Source organism: Microcaecilia unicolor, chromosome 10, assembly GCF_901765095.1.
Source record: "Microcaecilia unicolor chromosome 10, aMicUni1.1, whole genome shotgun sequence".
NCBI classification, from domain to species: Eukaryota; Metazoa; Chordata; class Amphibia; order Gymnophiona; family Siphonopidae; genus Microcaecilia; species Microcaecilia unicolor.
The window spans coordinates 111,097,434-111,118,042 of NC_044040.1; the positions used below are offsets into that span (position 1 = coordinate 111,097,434).

The 20,609-nt window shown below is 45.4% G+C and overlaps 1 protein-coding gene across 5 annotated transcripts in view; it reads left to right on the forward strand.

Annotated features, from left to right (window-relative positions):
- PCCB (propionyl-CoA carboxylase subunit beta) overlaps positions 1-20,609 on the forward strand; it is an 840,377-nt gene that overhangs the window by 813,627 nt on the left and 6,141 nt on the right. For all 5 annotated transcript variants that reach the window (XM_030215921.1, XM_030215922.1, XM_030215920.1 and 2 more), the window contains one exon: positions 5,469-5,562. In XM_030215921.1, coding sequence (XP_030071781.1) covers positions 5,469-5,562 — 94 coding nt within the window. The remainder of the gene's footprint in view (positions 1-5,468; positions 5,563-20,609) is intronic.

Here is a 20,609-nt window from a genome sequence, read left to right on the forward strand (position 1 = left end):
CTTTGTTGGATGAAGGTGCGATGTATAATATTAAATTGTACAAATATAAATTGCAACAATGGGGTAATAAAACAGGTAAAATGTTGGCGTCTCTTGTAAATCAGAGGTCAACGAGGAAATATATAAGCAAAATAAAAAACGAACAAGGGAGATTATGTGCCACGACAGCAGAAATCCAAGGGGAATTTGAACAGTTCTTTACGTCCTTGTATGAAGAGGGATCTTTTCCAGAAGATAGATGCAGAAATTTCCTTGAGGGGGTGGGGTTGGCCAGGATGTCGGTAGAGCAGCAGCAGATGTTGAATGCCCCAATTCAGGGGAAGGAGGTACAAAATATCATTAAACGATTAACCCTGGCAAAAGCACCAGGCCCAGACGGTATGGGAGGGGAATATTACAAAATCCTTCAAGATATGATAGTGGGACCGTTCATTGCAATGTGTGAAGATATTAGAGAAGCGGGTAACATGGGATCGGTGTTAAACCATGCACATATAGTGGTACTCCCCAAGCCAGGAAGAGATGGAGAATTGGTGAGTTCCTATAGGCCAATTTCATTGCTGAACCAGGACGTGAAGATACTAGCGGCAGTCCTTGCAGCCCGCCTGGGGAGTGTGGTGCCCTGTTTGGTACACTCTGACCAGGTCGGATTTGTGAAGGGAAGGTATGCATCGGCTAATATCTTAAAAGTATGTAGAGTTCTAATGGAGGGGAAGGGAAGGAGAGGAGATGCCATTTTGGCCAGCCTGGATGCTGAGAAAGCCTTTGATAAGGTGATTTGGAAATATATGTTCTGGATCTTGGGGCGTTTCGGCATCCAGGGGGAATTCATGGATTGGATTACGGCGCTATATAGCTCCCCAACGGCTCAAATACTAATAAACGACTCACTATCGGGCGAAATTGCTTTGGGAAGGGGGACTCGGCAGGGGTGCCCTTTGTCGCCTTTATTATTTATACTAACTTTAGAGCCACTGGCAGCTAAAATAAGACAGGAAGCAAGCTTGAAAGGGATAAGAGTGGGGGGAGAAGAACATAAAATAAATCTGTTTGCAGATGATATGCTCCTACTAATAGATGATGCAACTGAAGTTTTACCATTAGTAATGCAGACTATTCGTGAGTTCAGGGCCTTCTCAGGTCTTAGAATAAATTTTGAAAAGTCAGAGGCATTGGCGGTTAATAATGAGTGTCAATGTTTCGAATCACTTTCCACTACGACGGGCACAAAAAGGTATCAAATATCTTGGGGTATACCTCAGCGCAGATAAGGCCTGGGTATATAAAAGGAATCTAGTTGATCGTATAGAAGAGATAAAACAACTGTGTAAAAAGTGGAAGGAATTCCCAGTAAATTTCATGGGTAGGATTGCACTCACAAAGATGGTGCTGTTGCCCAATGCAAATGCTGCCACTATGGGTGGGAAGAGCAGAAGAGAAGCAATATAAGAGCATAGTGAGCGCCTTCATTTGGCATTCCAAACGCCCAAGGATAGCATTCACTAAACTGATACACGGCAAAGCACAGGGAGGGCTTCGACTCCCAGATCTGAGGAGATATAATGTGGCATCGTTAATGCGATGGATACATGAGCTGATATCAGGAGAGGGACATTATGCACTCACGGGTTTTTGGGAGAGTTGGTGCAGTCCAAATGATCCCTTCACAATACTAGAGTCCTGGGCAGTGCGGGGAGCTAGGAAAATAGTGGGGAACCCCTATGTGGCTGCTCTACAAAGGGCATGGAGATGGTGGAGGGGTCACGGAGAGGCGGGCAAAGGGGTCAGTCCATTCATGCCATTAGTGGGAAACATGGCCTTCCCAGCAGGACAGGGTGTGTCGATATTTGGGAGTTGGCGAGACAAGGGATGTAGATTTATAGGACAATTCCGGAAAGAGGGAGATGACACCTTTCCAACCTTTGATACGGTAAAACATGAACTGCAGAAAGCAAGAGGAAAGATATTAGGGATGTGGGAAGAGGATAAGTGCAATAAATGTAGGAGGACTGTGGGCACTTTTTTACATTCCTTTATGGAGTGCCCCTCATTACATGAGTTCTGGACAAAGGCACTGCAATTGCTGGAAGAGATACTGCAACGTACAGTGGAATGGCAGTATTCTGTCACCTTGATGGGATGTGGGGAGTCACTCCAAAAGCAGGGACTGGGTGCGGCCCAGTCCAAATTTTTATTACTAGCAATGATAATTTTGAAGAAGTGCATATTAAGGATGTGGGTTGATGAAAACCCCCCGGATCTGGAGTTGTGGAAGTCATATATGGTAGAAATGGGAAGCTGGGTAAATATGACATAAATCTGCTAATGCTCTCAGACTTCGCCAATACCGCGATCTTTGGGGAAGAGCTCAGGCTCGGTTCTCACAACACTGCTCTAAGCCTGAACAGTAGAAAATATGTGTAGTTTGGGAAACTCACAGAGGAGGGGTGAGGGGGAGGGGAGGGGGGTTGGGAGGGGAGGGGGTAACAGGGAGAAAAGGGATAAGAACTAAAAGATGTGGAGATCAGATGGATTTAGAGTTATTACAAGTTGATGTATAAAGAGTGTTATTATATATGTTTGTATAGATTTTGTTTTGACGGTGATATAAGCTGTATGGTCACTAACTCTTCACGTAATAAAAATATTTTCAAAAAAAAAGAAAAACACAGACCATTCTATTTGTGAATTTAAACCACGTGGTTCAAGGGATTGCAGAGAATAAATCCATTTCTGTTCCTTTCTGATCAAAATCTTAATTCTGTCCCCCCTACGGATGTTATGCGGGACATGGTCAATATTGATTCAACATTCATACATAGTGTCTGTAGGATATGCCTGTGGTCTATCGACAGGGTCTTGGGTCTCACTTCCATTTGCCAGTACTGCCAATAAAGTCCACCTCTTTTATAACTTCAACTAAGTTTCTGTTTCCATTTTCCATCCCACTGTGTTGCTCCCTATTTTAATCATCTTCAGTTTGCTGACTTTCTCAACCAAATTTCAGTACTATTTTCCGCCTCTCAGGTAACTGTGGCTATGCGTGCTCTCTCCTCTACGGCCTCATAGACTAGCGGGGCTCACCAGCCCCTGTATGAATTCTTTAGCTGATTCTGGTGACTCAAAAAATTTTGCCTTGCCTTCTTGGAAAACTTTAAGGTGTGCAGGGTAGAGGAGCGTGAACTGGATAGGACGTTAGTGCAGATCCGTGCATACTTACGCATACGCTTTCCTCAAACTGGAAACCAAAGCCGAGAAATCCTGGAAACATAGTATTGTTTTATTTTCATATTTTAAGGGGCCTTTCGCTCGTATTGCATGTAGGATATCCAATTTATGCACATAGTTCAGGATTTTACAAATAACCACTCGTGGTCTGTCTCCAGCTGGTCTCATAGGGCCCAGTCGATGTGCCCGCTCTATTCTTATCGGCACTGTTGCTGGCGGTAATTTCAACGTCGATCCCAACCATGTCTCCAAAAACTTCCGGAGCTCAGCCTCTGGTATAGACTCTGGTAAGCCTACCAGCCTTAAGTTCCCACGCCTTGATCGGTTTTCCATATTATCCGATTTTTCTTCAAGGGATTTCACTTTGTCTTGTAGCGCTGTCGTCAGCGTGGTTAATTGTTGTACCTGGTCTTCTAGGTCAGAAACCCGCTGACAACAGGTCGCGAATTCACCTTTTAGCGCTGCCAGATTCCCATCCACGCTATGTAATTTAGTGGATACCAATTGCAGTTTTTTATCCAGCGAAGTGTCAATGGCCTGGGTTACTTCTACGACTATTTCAGCCACCCACGCAGAACTGACCGACGAAGGGACTTCCCTCGCTACCCGCCGCCATCTTGGCTTCACTTTTTGCTGGTTTCTCCTTCTCCCTTCTTGCCGTTTTTGTCGTCATAAGTGTGTAATGTAATAGAATTTTAAAAGATTGTTTTTCAACCCTGTCTGGATCGACCAGTGCACTTGGGGTCTGTATTGTTGATTAGAAGTAATTCTGTTTCATTTATTGTTTAAGTGCTATCTTAAAGGATTGCTTTTCTACCCTGCTTTTTGTCTGATAATACCCTCTGAAATCTTGTTTTTCTGACCAAAAGTAACTTTCCTTGTGAATACAAAAATAAGTTGGAATGTGGAAGATAAGGCATGTGCAGGAGGGAAACAGGATATGCTCAAAGCCCAAGAGGGGAACCACCTAGCCAGTGGTTTGTTTACTTGGGCCGGAAGCATGTGACTGCATCCTCGTGTACATTCTGTAATTTTCCCTTAGAGGTATTCCTGTAACTTCCCATAGCTCTGGACATGGGCTCGGAACCTAATAAAAGGGAGGGCTTGTCACAGCACAGTGGGGTTCATCTGTGAGCAACGTACGGGCTGCGCAGAAATCTATTGTTCCTGGTCCAAAAAGCTCCTAGCTCTTTCGCTGTGTATGTGTCGGGCCCTCCTCAGCTGATGATGACAAGAGCTTGGATGATGGAGATCAGTGATGATTGTATGTATGTAATTATTGTTTCTTTCCTGGTCAAAGAACTCTTTGCATTGCTTAGATGTAGAGACCAGTGATGTCATGATTGTTTATACAGCTAACCATTGTGTTTCTATAGCTAATTACTGTATATGTGCTAACCAGTATATATATGTGTGTATTAACCAATTGCAGAATCTAGCTTCCTCTAATAAAGGTTTCATTTACTCATTACGAATCCAAAAGAATCCACGGTAATTATTGGGTAGTCTGTGTTGGTAAGACAGGCTGTAAATCCATAGCAGATCAAAGTGCTAGTGGAGGGCTTCGTAGTTTCCTCACAACTTGCCGATATGTCTCCACCACATAAACTGCTTCATAGTCGCTTCAAAGGAGGATGGGGTGGTGGGGTCTTACGGGTTGAAGCGGGAGCTTCTCTGTCCGACGTGGGCTTTCTTAGCTCGACATCACGTGACCTGCTTGTGGCCATTTAAAAGAAAAAAAAATAGAGATTTTGCTGTTTTGAAAATGGCTATATTTCCTATTCGGATTTGGGACATTTAGCGCAAAACGTCCAAAGTCTGATTAAGATGCAATATTGAAAATTCCCCTCCATATAATTTTGTAAGTCTGAGTGCTTTGAAAATACACCTCTATGTATATCTTTTTAGCTACTGAATATCACAACTAAACAGATCATTTGTAGGGCCATCTCAACCCTGTCCCTAGCCTGGCCCATAGTTATGGATAGTATCTGCCTGTTTAGAAATTGAAATGGCATGATATTATCCATATAAATTTTAAAAATATGTATTGATAGGGAAGTTATGTGTTGATTACCTAGTGGCCTATGCATAAGTCCCACTGAATAGCAGAGGAAGCAGATGTGCCTCCATTTCTTTGTTTCTAGGATGCTGTCCAAATCATCTGCGGAGAACTAAACGAGGTGAAAGCAGAAGTGGAGTATGTAGGAAAATTTATGCATTTTTTCCTTTGTTTCTAGGGTGCTGTCCAAATCATCTTCCGTGGAGAACCAAATGAAGCAGAAGTGGAGTATTTGGAAAAATTTGCAAATCCCTTCCCTGCAGCAGTGCGAGGTGAGATTGTATAGTTGATTCGATTAGTTTAAGTGGTGACAATGAATTGTACCTCATACATATGGCTACTGCCAATTGAAGGAGTTTCAAGAGTGGGTGAAATATGATTTGCTCTCATCCAAGTGCCCATCTCAGGGAGGAGCTTGAAAAAGAGGTTAGGGGGTGCCAGAACATAAGAACAGCCATACTGGATCAGACCAGTGGCCCATCTAGCCCAGTATCCTGCTAAGAACAGTGGCCAATCCAGGTCACAAATACCTGGCAGAAACCCGTTAGTAGCAACATTCCATGTTACCAATACTGGGGCAAGCAGTAGCTTCCCCCATGTCCATCTCAATAACAGACTATAGACTTTTCCTCCAGGAACTTGTCCAAACCTTTTTTTTTTAAACCACTGTTATGACATCCTCTGGCAGCGAGTTCCAGAGCTTAAATATTCTTTGAGTGAAAAAAATATTTCCTCCTATTTGTTTTAAAAATATTTCCATGTAATTTCATTGAATGTCCCCTGGTCTTTGTACTTTTTGAAAGAGTGAAAAATTGATTCTCTCTTACCCATTCTACATCACTCAGGATTTTATAGACCTCAATTCCACTGTCAATATCTCTGAGATGTCTATTATATCTACCTCTTCATTTAGTACTATATACTCCAATTTTATTTGTATGTAGACACTTTAAATTATGCTTATTCCTTGCATCTGAAATCTGCTTTTAAGTTGATATGAATAATTTGCATCCTTTACTTTGTTCTCCCTAATACTCCTGGCTTTCTTTCACCATTATTGAAAGCTCTCTTTTGGGATTCCCTCCTGTTTCAATAGACACCAGGGAAGTTTTTTTGTACAGTTGGGGTGGCGGAAGGGAAGGGGAACCACAAGAGAATTTTGTGCTGATGTTGGGGGCGAAGAGGGGTGGGTCAGGAGGCCCACTAAACCACCAGATATTTTATGTTCCTTGTCATCAACAGCAGATGAATCCATTAACTGATGGGTTGTATCCGCCTACCAGCAGGTGGACATAGAGAACACTGAAAGCACATGGTGTTCCTGGACGCCCAGCCCCCTCTGCCTTCAATATATCTCTATCTCCCAGCAGGTGTGGACGTCGCTTTCTTAGCTCCTGGTTTTTTGCCTGGGGTGGCTCCTGTGCTTTGCCAGTAGAGCGGGGGTGTTGTGGCTGGTGGTGTCCACTTTAAAGACATACTTGGTTTTCCCTGTCCCTGCCTTACCCCATTCCCCCTCCTCCCGGAGTTCCTCTGTGGCTGCCTGCCTCTAACTTTCCTCACAGAAAAAAAAAAAAGAGAGGCTTTCTCCAGAGCTCCTGATTCGATGCAGCTTGACCGAAGCTCGTTTGACTCGGTCTCCTGAAGTGAAAGTGGTGCCCAGCTCCTCCGGGGAGGTTTCCGCTGACAGCGCTCTGTGCGGGGTAAGTTTTGGCGCAAAGGCGCCATTTTGTTTTCTGTATTTGATGGCTGCTGAAGGGGTTAAGCGCTGCTCCCACTGTGGGAAACGCAGATCAGCAGCGGGGCTTTGCAGCACGTGCTTCCTTGATGCTAATGCTGGCACGAGCATGACGGGCGGTGATTCTTCCCACCCGAAGGAGTTGGCAGCAGGACACCTCGTTTCGAGGTTTCTAGAGGAGCTGTTGCCTCCGCTTCCCCCAATGTGGGGGCGGATGCACAGGGTGAGTTTTTCTCCCCTGAATTTGTGCTGCTCATGCATAAGGCTTTTATGTTAAAAAGAGGCACAGCCTGGGCTCCTGACAATTCCTTTCGGACTGGGTTACCTCCAGTTCCTGATAGCCCAGCGTCTGCTGGAGACTTTATTTCTTCCCCCGAGCTTTTGGCTGACGCTAAGCGTACATAAGTACATAAGTATTGCCATACTGGGAAAGACCAAAGGTCCATCGAGTCCAGCATCCTGTTTCCAACAGTGGCCAATCCAGGTCACAAATACCCGGCAAGATCCCAAAAATGTACAAAACATTTTATATTGCTTATCCCAGAAATAGTGGATTTTCCCCAAGTCCATTTAATAACGGTCTATGAACTTTTCCTTTAGGAAGCCGTCCAAACTTTTTTAAAACTTCGCTAAGCTAACCACCTTTACCACATTCTCTGGCAACGAATTTCAGCTTTTGACACGGGTCCCCACAGAAGGCTTTTAAATAAACTGGATGGGCTGCAGATAGGACCCGAAGTGGTGAACTGGATTAGGAACTGGTTGACGGACAGACGCCAGAGGGTGGTAGTGAATGGAGTTAGCTCGGAGTAGGGAAAGGTGAGTAGTGGAGTGCCTCAAGGATCGGTGCTGGGGCCGATTCTGTTCAATATATTTGTGAGTGACATTGCCGAAGGGTTAGAAGGTAAAGTTTGCCTATTTGCGGATGATACTAAGATCTGTAACAGAGTGGACACCCCGGAGGGAGTGGAAAACATGAAAAAGGATCTGAAGAAGCTAGAAGAATGGTCTAGGGTTTGGCAATAAAAATTCAATTACTATCCAAACTGTGGGTATCCTTGAAGGATCGGTTTCAATGATTATGCTCAACAACTCAGCCAGAAACCTTACTACTAAAACAAAAAAATGACAAAAAATATAAAAATAATTAAATAATGTGCTCAGTTTTTTTGGTGTGTTAAAGTGTCTCAAGGTTTTGAGAAGCATTTGCACACAGTTCTCACATCATCGCACGTCCTACCACCAGCCAGATATTAATATTAAAAAATATCAAGATGAAAACAACTATCAAATGTTTAAAGTCACTTAGCTTGGGTGCTGGTGCGAGCAAAGCTGTAAATATTCACAGAGTATCTTCTCAAAACAGCGCCCCAGTCATCTTTCAGTTCATGGTTCATTAATCTCATCCCATGGCTTTTCCTACCATCTCTATGCTGATGACTCCCAAATCTACCTTTCTACCCCTGATATCTCACCTTGCATCCAAACCAAAGTTTCAGCGTGCTTGTCTGACATTGCTGTCTGGATGTCTCAACGCCACCTGAAATTAAATATGACCAAAACCGAGCTTCTCATTTTCCCCCCCAAACCCACCTCCCCGCTCCCCCCGTTTTCTATTTCTGTTGATGGCTCTCTCATTCTCCCTGTCTCCTCAGCTCGAAACCTTGGGGTCATCTTTGACTCTTCTCTCTCCTTCTCTGCTCATATCCAGCAGATTGCCAAGACCTGTTGTTTCTTTCTTTACAACATCTGTAAAATCCGCCCCTTTCTTTCCGAGCACTCTACCAAAACCCTCATCCACACACTTGTCACCTCTCGTTTAGACTACTGCAATCTGCTTCTTGCTGGCCTCCCACTTAGTCACCTCTCCCCCCTCCAGTTGTTTCAAAACTCTGCTGCCCGTCTCGTCTTCCGCCAGGGTCGCTATACTCATACTACCCCTCTCCTCAAGACCCTTCACTGGCTCCCTATCTGTTTTCGCATCCTGTTCAAACTTCTTCTACTAACCTATAAATGTACTCACTCTGCTGCTCCCCAGTATCTCTCCACACTCGTCCTTCCCTACACCCCTTCCCGTGCACTCCGCTTCATGGATAAATCCTTATCATCTGTTCCCTTCTCCACTACTGCCAACTCCAGACTTCGCGCCTTCTGTCTCGCTGCACCCTACGCCTGGAATAAACTTCCTGAGCCCCTACGTCTTGCCCCATCCTTGGCCACCTTTAAATCTAGACTGAAAGCCCACCTCTTTAACATTGCTTTTGTCTCGTAACCACTTGTAACAACTCGCCTCCACCTACCCTCCTCTCTTCCTTCCCGTTCACATTAATTGATTTGATTTGCTTACTCTATTTATTTTTTTGTCTATTAGATTGTAAGCTCTTTGAGCAGGGACTGTCTTTCTTCTATGTTTGTGCAGCGCTGCGTACGCCTTGTAGAGCTATAGAAATGCTAAATAGTAGTAGTAGTAGTCATGGACGCTGATCTAAACAGAGGCTCCAATAACACCTTTTCTTCTCAATTCATGTGATGTGAATTTCTAAATTCCCTGTTCCCAACATAGGCCAAGTTTCGCCACTAGACTGGCGTCATCAGGGGAACTTAATCTACAAAAGTAAAAATGATGCATTAAAAATCCTTAAAACAACTCAATCGATAAAAACCTTCACAGTGTTATAAACCAGTGATTCCAAAAATTCTTATAACAAAGTACTGTCTTAAACTTACTATGCGGCAAAAACAGGTCAGGAATCCGTCCAACCCAAAAAGAAACCAGCAAAAAACGCCCACACATGCGCAGTATTTGAAGAAGAGAACAGCTGATATGCAAGCGCGGGAAAAGTTCACAATAAGGCTTGCCATTCAATTTCCTTGTTCAGGCCACTAGGGGCCACTGTTTGCCAACGATAAATAAACTCCTGCTCTTTTCTGAGGAGAATACGAGATGCATTACTTCCTAGTGGTAAATGAATTTGTGAAAGAACTATAAATTTCAAATCCTTAATATCATGTTGAGTTCGCTGCCAGTGATCTACAAGTGGTGCCTCTTGCTTATTAATTCTGAAGTTGCTTAAATGTTCTCCAATTCTCTGTTTGATCTTTCTAGTAGTGTGCCCAATGTACCACAAGGTACATGGGCATACTATGCCATAAACAACTTGAGAGGAGTTACAATCTGTAGATCCTTTGAGAAAATAAGGCTTTCCAGTAGCAGAGTTAATAACTACATCTGTTTGCCACACATGCTGACAATATACACATCTCCCACAACTAGTGTGTCCATTTGTGTCAGAATTTCTATCAACTTGTGAGGGATTATTAACTGATGATAAAATTTCCCTTAAATTACGATCTCGTGTGTAGGCAAACATAGGTCGTAGATCAAATCCATGAGACGCAAGCATAGACCAGTGTTTATAAATAATCTTCCTGATCGCAGTAGTTTGACAGGAATGTGGCAATACACAAACCAGTTTATTATTCTGTTCCAATGGTCTAGGTGGCGGATTAACTAGCCAATAACGATTTGCGTTTGTGGCTCTTTTAAAAGCTTTCTTGATGACTTTATCAGGATAAGCTCGACTTTTGAACCTATCATACAGATCAGCAGCTGATCTTCTGAAGCTCTCGTCAGAAGTGGACAATTTTTTAATTCGTAAGAATTGACCCATGGGTATACCATTTTTCGAAGCCATTGGATGATAGCTCTGATAATGTAATAAAGTGTTGGAATCTGTCACCTTCCGGTACACCTCAGTCATAAACTTCCCTTCTTGAATGTATATATTAATATCCAAATAATTAATGGATTGATCCCCAATGGATGCTTCAAATTTGATGTTACTATCAACCAAATTCAGATAATGAAAAAATTCTAAAAGCTCCTCTCTAGTACCAGCCCATATAAGAATAACATCATCTATGAAGCGTTTCCATTAAAAAATGCTAGTTACAAATCTAGAGGGGTATACAAATTTCTCCTCAAAATTAGCCATGTACAGACAAGCAATAGTCGGAGCCACAGTTGCTCCCATGGCTATACCATGTCTTTGTAAAAACAATTTTCTGTCACCCCTTCAAAGAAATGTAGTAGATTGGTGAGGCAAGATTTCCCTTCACTAAATCCATGTTGACTTTGTTTCATTAATCCATGCTTTTGAATATGCTCTGTAATTTTGTTCTCAATAATAGTCTCTACCATTTTGCCCGGCACCGACGTCAGACTCACCGGTCTATAATTTCCCTGATCTCCTCTGGAACCTTTTTTAAAAATTCAATGCCAAGAAATGCAAAGTGATGCACTTAGGGATAGAAATCCACGGGAGACGTATGTGTTAGGCGGCGAGAGTCTGATAGGTACGGACGGGGAGAGGCATCTTGGGGTGATAGTATCTGAGGATTTGAAGGCGACGAAACAGTGTGACAAGGCGGTGGCTGTATCTAGAAGGTTGTTGGGCTGTATAGAGAGAGGTGTGACCTGCAGAAGAAAGGGAGTGTTGATGCCCCTGTATAAGTCGTTGGTGAGGCCCCATCTGGAGTATTGTGTTCAGTTTTGGAGGCCGTATCTTGCTAAGGATGTAAAAAGAATCGAAGCGGTGCAAACAAAAGCTACGAGAATGGTATGGGATTTGCGTTACAAGACGTATGAGGAGAGACTTGCTGACCTGAACATGTATACCCTGGAGGAAAGGAGAAACAGGGGTGATATGATACAGTCGTTCAAATATTTGAAAGGTATTAATCCGCAAACGAACCTTTTCCGGAGATACGAAGGCGGTAGAACGAGAGGACATGAAATGAGATTGAAGGGGACAGACTCAAGAAAAATGTCAGGAAGTATTTTTTCACGGAGAGAGTGGTGGATGCTTGGAATGCCCTCCCGCGGGAGGTGGTGGAGATGAAAACTATAACGGAATTCAAACGTGCGTGGGATAAACATAAAGGAAACCTGTTCAGAAGAAATGGATCCTCAGGAGCTTAGCGGAGATTGGATAACAGAGCCGGTAGTGGCTGGTGGTTGGGAGGCGGGGATAGTGCTGGGCAGACTTATACGGTCTGTGCCAGAGCCGATGGTGGGAGGCGGGGATAGTGCTGGGCAGACTTGTACGGTCTGTGCCCTGAAAAAGACAGGTACAAATCAAGGTAAGGTGTACACAAAAAAGTGGCACATTTCTTGGGCAGACTGGATGGACCATGCAGGTCTTTTTCTGCCGTCATTTACTATGTTACTATGTTACATTGAGTGAAGAAAAATTATCTCCGATTCATTTTAAATTTACTACATTGTAGCTTCATCGCATGCCCCGTAGACCTAGTATTTTTGGAAAGCGTGAACAGACGCTTCACATCTACCTGTTCAACTCCACTCATTATTTTATAGACCTCTATCATATCTCCCCTCAGCCGCCTTTTCTCCAAGCTGAAGAGCCCTAGCCGCTTTAGCCTTTCTTCATAGGGAAGTCGTCCCATCCCCTTTATCATTTTCGTCGCCGTTCTCTGCACCTTTTCTAATTCCACTATATCTTTTTTGAGATGCGGCGACCAGAATTGAACACAATATTCGAGGTGCGGTCGCACCATGGAGCGACACAAAGGCATTATAACATCCTCATTTTTGTTTTCCATTCCTTTCCTAATAATACCTAACATTCTATTTGCTTTCTTAGCCGCAGCAGCACACTGAGCAGAAGGTTTCAACATATCATCAGCGACGACACCTAGATCCCTTTCTTGGTCCGTGACTCCTAACGTGGAACCTTGCATGATGTAGCTATAATTCGGGTTCCTCTTTCCCACATGCATCACTTTGCACTTGCTCACATTAAACGTCATCTGCCATTTAGATGCCCAGTCGCCCAGTCTCGTAAGGTCCTCTTGTAATTTTTCACAATCCTCCCGCGATTTAACGACTTTGAATAACTTTGTGTCATCAGCAAATTTAATTGCCTCACTAGTTACTCCCATCTCTAGGTCATTTATAAATATGTTAAAAAGCAGCGGTCCCAGCACAGAGCCCTGGGGAACCCCACTAACTACCCTTCTCCATTGAGAATACTGACCATTTAACCCTACTCTCTGTTTTCTATCTTTTAACCAGTTTGTAATCCACAATAGAACACTACCTCCTATCCCATGACTCTCCAATTTCCTCTGGAGTCTTTCAAGAGGTACTTTGTCAAACGCCTTCTGAAAATCCAGATACACAATATCAACCGGCTGACCTTTATCCACATGTTTGTTCACCCCTTCAAAGAAATGTAGTAGATTGGTGAGGCAAGATTTCCCTTCACTAAATCCATGTTGACTTTGTCTCATTAATCCATGCTTTTGAATATGCTCTGTAATTTTGTTCTCAATAATAGTCTCTACCATTTTGCCCGGCACCGAAGTCAGACTCACCGGTCTATAATTTCCCTGATCTCCTCTGGAACCTTTTTTAAAAATCGGCGTTACATTGGCCACCCTCCAATCTTCCGGTACCGCGCTCGATTTTAATGATAAATTACATATTTCTAACAATAGCTCCGCAAGCTCATTTTTCAGTTCTATCAGTACTTTGGGATGAATACCATCCGGTCCAGGAGATTTGCTACTCTTCAGTTTATAGAACTTCCCCATTACATCCTCCAGGTTTACAGAGAATTCATTAAGTTTCTCCAACTCGTCAGCTTCGAATACCATTTCCGGCACCGGCATCCCACCCAAATCTTCCTTGTGAAGACCGAAGCAAAGAATTCATTTAATCTCTCCGCTACGGCTTTGTCTTCCCTGATCGCCCCTTTTACTCCTCGGTCATCTAGCGTTCCAACTGATTCTTTTGCTGGCTTCCTGCTTTTAATATACCTAAAAAAAAAATTTACTATGTGTTTTTGCTTCCAACGCAATCTTTTTTTCGAAGTCCTTCTTAGCTTTCCTTATCAGCGCTTTGCATTTGACTTGACATTCCTTTTGCCGTTTCTTATTATTTTCAGTCGGTTCCTTCCATTTTCTGAAGGATTTCCTTTTAGCTCTAATAGCTTCCTTCACCTCACTATTTAACCACGCCGGTTGCCGTTTGGTCTTCCGTCCTCCTTTTTTAATGCGCAGAATATATTTGGCGTGGGCTTCCAGGATGGTGTTTTTAAACAGCATCCACGTCTGATGTAAAGTTTTGACCCTCGCAGTCAAATGAATACCCCATCTGAGGGGGACTCTTCACCCTGGTCTCCCCCATGGTCTAGTTGGGGGAGTTGGATGACCCTAAAGCGGTTTGGATTTTCCACCGTGACGAGCTGCCAGCTGCCTTACAGGCCCTTTGTATTGAAGATTCTGACGAGGGCGCTGCCTCTTCTATTAATCCTCGGATGGCTAGTACTAAGAAGCCTTCTCAGGCTTTTCCTGTGCATGCTTCTATCCAAGAGCTTATTTCATCTCAATGGTCTGACCCTGATGGTCCCTTGAAGGTGGCCAGGGCTATGTGCACCTTTATCCTCTGAGTGAAAGTCAGTTGGCCCTCTTTGGGATGCCTAAAGTGGATGCTTTAGTCACGGCTGTGACTAAAAAGACTACTCTCCCTGTGGAGGGAGGGGTCACTTTGAAAGATATGCAGGACCGGCGGCTGGAATCCGCGCTGAAGCGGTCCTTTGAAATCTCAGGCCTGTTCTTACGGATGGCTATTTGCAGTTCCTATGCAGCCCGGGCCTGCTTTTCCTGGTTGCAGCAGGCAGTTGAGCAGCCCGCCAATGGAGCGGGTCCCTCGCTGAGGTCGGCCCTCATATGGAGTCTGCCGTGTCTTTTTTGGCTGATGCCCTTTATGATCTGGTCAGAGCTTCTGTTCAGCAAATGTCGGTGGCGGTTGCTGTCCGCCGCCTTCTTTGGCTCCGGCATTGGGCGGCTGACTGGCCTCTATACAAAGGCTGGTGAGGTTACCCTTTCGGGGCCTTCTTTTATTTGGGGAGGATTTGGAGAAGATTGTTAAGGACGTAGGGGACTCTAACGGTTGCCTGAGGATAGGCCAAGGCCTTCTTTCAAAAGTCCTTCTTTTCCCTCCTCTTCCAGGCCATGTTTTTGCAAAGCTCGCAGGTATCGCCCGGGGCGCTCTGCGGGGTTTGGTCAACGTACCAGTTTCCAGCAGAGTAACTCCTTTCGTTTGGACAAACGCGCTGCGGCGTCCAGGCAACGTCCAGGAGTTCAGCGTCGTCCATAATGATGGGGCGCCGGTCCACTCGTCAGTTCCCGCCGTAGGGGGTCGTCAAGCGGGCAGCGGTAAATGAGATCTTACAGGTGTTGCTGAAGATCAGAGCGATGTTTCTGGTTCCTCCTGCCGAACGCGGCTGCGGTTGCTACTCCATCTATTCAGAGCTATCCTCGACTTACACAGAGTCAACGAGGCCTTAGGAATGCGACACTTCCGTATGGAATCCCCGCGCTCCGTCATTGCGGCAGTACAGCCAGGAGAGTTTTTCACGTCTCTGGACCTCAAGGAAGCGTATTTGCATATTCCCATCTGGCCGCCGCATCAGCGGTTTCTCCGGTTTGCAGTATTGAGCCAACATTTCCTTGAGGGACAAGGGCTATTCTAATAGGTTATTGCCACGCTCTTGCAGGATCGCACGCGGTCTACCTCTGCGACTTATGCTCGGATCTGGCGCACTTTTGAGGCGTGATGTACTCCAAGTCTATCTCGCTGACTCTGGCGACAGTCTCGCTTTTGATGGACTTTTTGCAGGACGGGCTACAAAAAGGCCTGGCCTACAATTCCCTTCGAGTTCAAGTGGCAGCGTTGGCCTACTTCCGGGGGAAAGTCTCCGGCTTGTCCCTTGCTGCTCATCCAGATATTGTCTGATTTCTCAGAGGGGTGCTTCATCTCCGTCCTCCTTTGCAGTCGCCCTGTCCGGCTTGGAACCTGGGGCTCGTGTTGTAGGCGCTCCAGCGTTCTCCGTTTGAGCCTTTTAAACTGGCTTCTGAGAAGGATGCGTCTCTCATGACAGTTTTTTTTTAGTGGCAATGATGTCGGCAAGAAGAGTGTCTGAGCTTCAGGCTCTTTCCTGTCGGGATCCTTTTCTACTACTACTACTAAACATTTCTAGAGCGCTACTAGGGTTACGCAGCGCTGTACAAATTAACAAATAAGGACAGTCCCTGCTCAGAAGAGCTTACAATCTAAAGGACGAAATGTCAAGTTGGGGTAGTTTAGATTTCCTGAGAAAAGGTGTAGTGATTAGGTGCCGAAGGCGACATTGAAGAGGTGGGCTTTGAGCAATGATTTGAAGATGGGTAGGGAGGGGGCCCGGCGTACAGTTCTCGGAATCTGGGGTAACTGTTCGTACGGTGCCTTCCTTTCTGCCTAAGGTGGTTTTCGCTTTTCACCTTAACCAGCCCATTTTTCTTCCTTCCTTTTGTAAGGAGGAGTTTCTGGAGTCCTTTGAGGAATTGTGCCTTTTGGATGTCCGCAGGGCTCTGTGGCAGTATCTGCAGATGTCAAATGAGTTTAGGAATTCTTATCATTTATTTGTTCTGTTGGCAGGTCCCCGACGGGGGTTTCTTGTGTCTAAGGCCACTATAGCCCGCTGGCTTAAGGAACTCATTTTTTCTGCTTATCTGCTTTCAGGGCTGTCGCCGCCTGAAGCATTTAAAGCACACTGTACGAGGTCACGTGGTACCATGGTGGAGAGCAGTCGCTGAAAAGCGGAGCTCCCACACTTCCTTGTATATTTATCAGCAAAATCGGCACCCGATACGAGTTAAACACAGAGAAACCCTCTTGTAATACATCGGAAGGTAGAGAGCACGAGACAAGACCTCTAACTCGACAGCTCGCTGTGGAATGGCCTCAAGAATTCAAAAGAAAGAAAAGGAAAAGGGTAAGGCCCTAGATCCCAACATGGCGGACTCCTCGGTCTGCTCCGCGTGGACTGCCGAGATCACCGCTGAGGTTACGGCGGCAGTGGAAGCAGCATTAGATAAAAAACTACAGGCTCTATATGATCGAGCTGAAGCTGCCCACGAACGATTAGATGGCTTTCATCTAGAACTAGACCACATGCAGCAGCGAATCAGCGACATTGAAGATCGCATGCAGGAGACTGAGGAGCCTAGAGCGGAGCTTCAAAAGAAAGTGCAAGACCTAGAGCAAAAGTTAGACGATTTAGAAAACCGGGCAAGGAGGAATAATTTGCGTCTTGTCTTGGGTTACCTGAAAATTTAAAGGATGCGGAACTGGTGAGTTTTCTGGAGCGTTGGCTCACGGAGACGCTACGGCTAAACAACTTACAGGATCCACTGCGAATTGAGCGAGCTCACAGGATGGGATCTCGCCGACAATCAAGTGACAAACCCAGAGTGATAATTATGAAACTTCTACAATATGGTCACAAGCAGGCGATTCTGAGAGCCATTCGAGCAGGTCAGCCATTACAATATGAAGGTCGAAAAATCTTATGTTTCCAGGACTATTCGATCAGTGTGGCGACAGCGAGGCGCGCTTTTGCTCCAATATGTGCTGAACTATACGAACGCAAAATTAAGTTCTTTTTGATATATCCAGCCAAACTACAGATATCTTATGATGGCGGGGAACATACTTATGAGACAGTGGAGAAGGCCAAAGACTTTCTGCAAACGCTGCCAATTAAAGCAACGAAATGAAACAGCACATGGCAGTTAACGTCATGGCAGGAGGATGGGATTAACAAGACTGAACATCTAAAGGGACCTCTGGACGCTTTGTCGGATAAAATGATGGAAAACAGATTATGTATACGGAGGCACTAGTTGAAACGCTGGAAGGATAAAGATCTATATTAACAATTTAAATGGGAAGAATTACAACCCCTCATAAGAAATGAAACGTGGAGTGTGCTGTAAATCTGGATGGAAGATTTGACGCACGCTGAGAACGCTTATGGAAATGCAGGAGATATTCAGATAATGTGAGAAGAAAAGCTGAATGGCAATAACCTGGTAAAGATGAAAAATTGGACGGATGGAGCATTAGCGACATGAGACTTTAGAGACTGCGACTTGAGACTTTAGACTAAAGACTGCCTAATAGATGAATCTGTCTCACTAACTGCTCAACATTCTTGTCTTGTCTGACTGCCTTATAAGGTACATTGCAATAAGAGTGGTAATATAACTGAGAATATAGTCAAAATCGGGGCCTATAACTAAAATAATAAGGGAGGGGCAGTGGCGTAGCCAGAAGTCAATTTTTGGGTGGGCCAACAGGTTGGATGGGTGGGCACTAGACAGTGGTGTGCTGGTAAATGTTTAACAACAGGCTCTCTCCCCGGTCCACCTCTGCACCCCCCCCCCCCCCCCCCATCCACCTGTGCATCTCCCCTCAAAATTGCAGAGCTGGCTATAGCCGGGGAGAGAGCCTGGGGGGGGTGGGGGGCAATGCATTACTGTCTCCAGGAAAAAAAAATTAAATGATCCCAGGTTCCAATTTAATTCATGTTTAATGTGGGATAAAATGCCATAAATAAGTAAATAAATATAAACTTTTAATGTTGAGCACCTGATTCTCAAAGTGGACATATTCCAAACACTATAATGAAAATAAAATGATTTTTTTTCTACCTTTGTTGTCTGGTGACTGTTTTTCTGATCATGCTGGCCCAGTATCCGATTCTGCTGCTATCTGTCCTCTTAACTCCGTTTCCAGGGCTTCCTTTCCATTTATTTGTTTACTTTCCGCCTTTCTTCTTCATTTCTTGTCCTACATCCGTAAGTAAAAGCTGGGTCCTCCGCAAACTTGACTGTCCAGTGGATCCAGCTTTTGCCTATTTTCTTCATCCATGTGCAGTTTTTCTACTCTCTTCCTTTTCTGTTATCTCATCTCCTTCCTCACTCCTCCCTCCCCCTCCATGTCCAGCAACCCTCCTCTCCCCCCTACCCTCCCCTCCATCCACCCATGTCCAGCAACTCTCCTCTCCCCTTCTTCCACCATGTCCAGCAAACCTCCTCTCCCCTTCCCTCCATCCAGCAACCCTCCTCTCCCCTTCTTCCACCATGTCCAGCAACCCTCCTCTCCCCTTCTTCCACCATATCCAGCAACCCTCCTCTCCCCTTCTTCCACCATGTGCAGCAACCCTCCTCTCCCCTTCCCTCCATCCAGCAACCCTCCTCTCCCCTTCTTCCACCATGTGCAGCAACCCTCCTCTCCCGTCTGCCCTGTTTCCTTCCTGCCGGAGTCGCGGGCAGCCGGCATTGAAGACATCGGCAGGCTTACGCCGGTTCCAGCAGCCTTCCCTCTTCCCTCGTTGCAAGTCGGATGATGGCTCCGCCCTCTTCTGACGTATTTCCTGTATCTACGAGGGCGGAGCCATCATCCGACTTGCAACGAGGGAAGAGGGAAGGCTGCTGGAACCGGCATAAGCCTGCCGATGTCTTCAATGCTGGCTGCCCGCGACTCCAGCAAAACTGTAATATTTAAAGGTACGGCGGGGGGCGGGGCAGTGGCGGGCTGGTACGGGGCGCCTATGCGGCTGTGAGAGAGAGGGAGGCAGATGCGGGATCGGAGCTCAGCCTGCTCCCTCCGCTCCGCTGCCTCCACTGCTGGGTGGGCCTGAACCAAAGCTGGGTGGGCCTGGGCCCACCCAGGCCCACCCGTGGCTACGCCCTTAGGGAGGGGGTGGGGTACCTATACGTGACGGGTTCTATAAGAACTACATGGGGGTAACGGGGATAGGGCAGGGAAAGATGGGGAATTCGGGGGGGGAGGGAGGGGGGAGGTTTTTGGATCAGGGAAAGGGAGGGAGGGGAGAGTTGAGGGGTCAATACAGAGGAACACTTTGGGAAGATACGGATATGAATACGGGGATTGGAGGGTCCCACCTGATAGCTGGGGGCAGGGGTAAGCTGGGATACTCCTGCCTCAAAGAAAAACTATGTTTAATGAGATTTAACCTACTGAGCTTTAATAGAACCAATTATGGTTAAGATACTATCATGGAATGTGGGGGGAATATCATCACCCATTAAACGCTCAAAGATTCTACAAGCGCTGAATAGACACAAGGCACAGATAGTCATGCTACAAGAAACGCATTTGAACGCAGATGAACATAAAAAACTGTGCCGCTGGTGGGTAGGAGACCTAGTGGATAGCCCCACTTCAAACAAAAAAGCGGGGGTAGTCATCTTATTTAGGAAAGGGATACAGTGTGTGATGCACCGAAAGATTCAGGACTCCCAAGGGAGATATATTATTCAACATATTACACTAAACAATAGGCCACTGTTATTGGTTAATATATACGCTCCAAATCAGTATGACAAAAAAATTTTTCAGGCAATTTTAAAACATGTACAAAGCTTTGACCAGATGCTGATAATAATCGGAGGAGATTTTAACCAGGTATTTGATCCTCTGGTGGATAGCACTGGCCCCTCCCGGATCAGACCGGTGAATTATTCAAGAGGAGTGCCGTGGGTGTGTTCGGAGCTGGAGCTGTTGGACTCCTGGTGCCTGCTGCATCCAGGGGACCGTGACTATACCCATTTATCAAGAGCCCATGGCACGCAGTCACGTATAGATTATCTGTTAATATCACAGCGCACGGCGACTCTCCTGGAGAAGGCAGAGATTGGCCCCACCCT